The sequence below is a fragment of the Puntigrus tetrazona genome, chromosome 9 (assembly GCF_018831695.1).
Source record: "Puntigrus tetrazona isolate hp1 chromosome 9, ASM1883169v1, whole genome shotgun sequence".
Taxonomy (NCBI): domain Eukaryota; kingdom Metazoa; phylum Chordata; class Actinopteri; order Cypriniformes; family Cyprinidae; genus Puntigrus; species Puntigrus tetrazona.
In genome coordinates, this window is record NC_056707.1 from 25,593,256 (window position 1) to 25,595,239 (window position 1,984).

At 27.1% G+C, this 1,984-nt stretch overlaps 1 protein-coding gene across 1 annotated transcript in view; it reads left to right on the forward strand.

The window, feature by feature from the left end:
- Positions 1-315: 315 nt before the first annotated feature.
- Positions 316-1,984, forward strand: part of LOC122351181 (CD302 antigen-like) — a 5,156-nt gene continuing 3,487 nt past the window's right edge. The window contains 3 exon segments of the mRNA XM_043248070.1: positions 316-741; positions 744-759; positions 842-952. Of these exon segments, the coding sequence (XP_043104005.1) occupies positions 451-741; positions 744-759; positions 842-952 (418 nt within the window). The 5' untranslated portion in view covers positions 316-450.

Genomic DNA, 1,984 nt, shown 5'->3' on the forward strand with positions numbered 1-1,984 from the left:
AATTTATAAATTTAAACAGCATATAAATTATGTACACACGATTTCTGAGCTTTATATATATATATATATATATATATATATTTATATTTATATATATATATATATATATATATATATATATATATATATATATATTATATATATATATATATATATATATATATATATATATATATATATATATATATACATAATTTTATATATATATATATATATATATATATATATATATATATTAACATACTTTAGACGTTATTTATTATTTTCATGTTATTTAAAAACTATTGCTTGACCCTGTGTTTGATTTAAGAATGAAACGGTTATTCTAATGATATTAATGCATTATATAGTGAGCTGTGTGAATTATTTTTAAAGAGCATTATAGATGTTTTTTTTCAGAACGTTTGAGAAACTGTGACTGTAACAGCTTGCTGATAGTTTTTGCTGTGCATGTTTGACGTTCGTGATTTTCCGCAAGATGCATGCAGGAAACTGGAACCAAAGTGTAATAGAATAGCTTTCAATCAATCAATCAATCACAGGTTGCATCAAAGCACTGAACAGTTTAAAGCAGAAGAGTACAACGACAGGGATGTAGAGTCTCTGTTCATTTTGAAGCCTGTGTGTTCAGACTGTCCTGCAGATGGCCGCACGTGGTTGCCGTTCAACTTCAACTGCTACCACTTCGTCCACGGAGAAGAGGACGTGGCCAAAAGCTACTTCGTTCAAGACGCGAAAGACGCGCGTGCCGAGGATATGGTGACGTGTGAACCGTAACACACTGACACGCTGGTTATCTGCGCCCGACATGGTACGGTTTAACCTCCCTCTACGTCTCTAGATCTCCTGACTGTGAAAAGTGCAGAGGAGAACGACTTCATCGTGAAGTACAGCCCTTCTGTGTGGAAAGGGAGGATGAGCGTCTGGCTCGGAGCGTACTACGACAGCGACGGTGAGTTTGACTTCCTCCCAAGAAACATCAAAACCTGCTCATGTCTGGCTTTGAACTTCAGTGCTTATCATCACAATCTTTCGTCAATAATAATCGTCCCCTTTGTAACATCGCTTTTCATTAGTTTCCTAAATAAAGTCACGCCCGTCTTATGTGTTTTTTTTTTTTTCCCATTGAATATGACATTTCATTCGTATTTCATTTCGTCGATTTCATTTCGATGTTAAGGTATTGTTTGTACCGTCAAAGCAAAACTGTGGTGTGAAATTGAGCAGCAATTTAAATATTAGTGCTGTCAAATGATTAATCGCATCCAAAAGAAGTATTTTTGTGTGCGTTAAATACAGTATGTGTGTGCTGTGTATATTTATTTTGTATATATAAATACACAAACATACACTATATATATTTTAAATATTTTATACATTTATATATATATATATATATATATATATATATATATATATATATATATATATATATATATATTTATTATATATATATATTTATTATGTATATTATATATATATATATATATATATATATATATATATATAAATGTATAAAATATTTAAAATATATATAGAATATATAAAATATTTAAAATATATATATATATATATATATATATATAATATATATATATATACATATAATTATATATATATATATATAATTTATATATATATATATATATATATATATATATATACATGCATTTTGTATTTATATTATTCATAATAAATATACAGAGTATACACCCATATTATGATGCGATTAGTCATTTGACAGCCTTATTAAATATTAATTAGGAATTATAAATGTTACAATGAACAATGAAAAAAAAAAAAATATGCTTTTTTCTACGTAGAAATTATTGCATTTTTTGTTCACAATACGTTATTGCTTTTTTGTTCTGCACTATGTAAATCGTATTTAATTATTCTGGAAATATTTTTACTAATTAATTTGATATGTAAGTTTTGCTTTATTTACTGAAGTAGAACATTGCACATCGAATCCATTCATAAA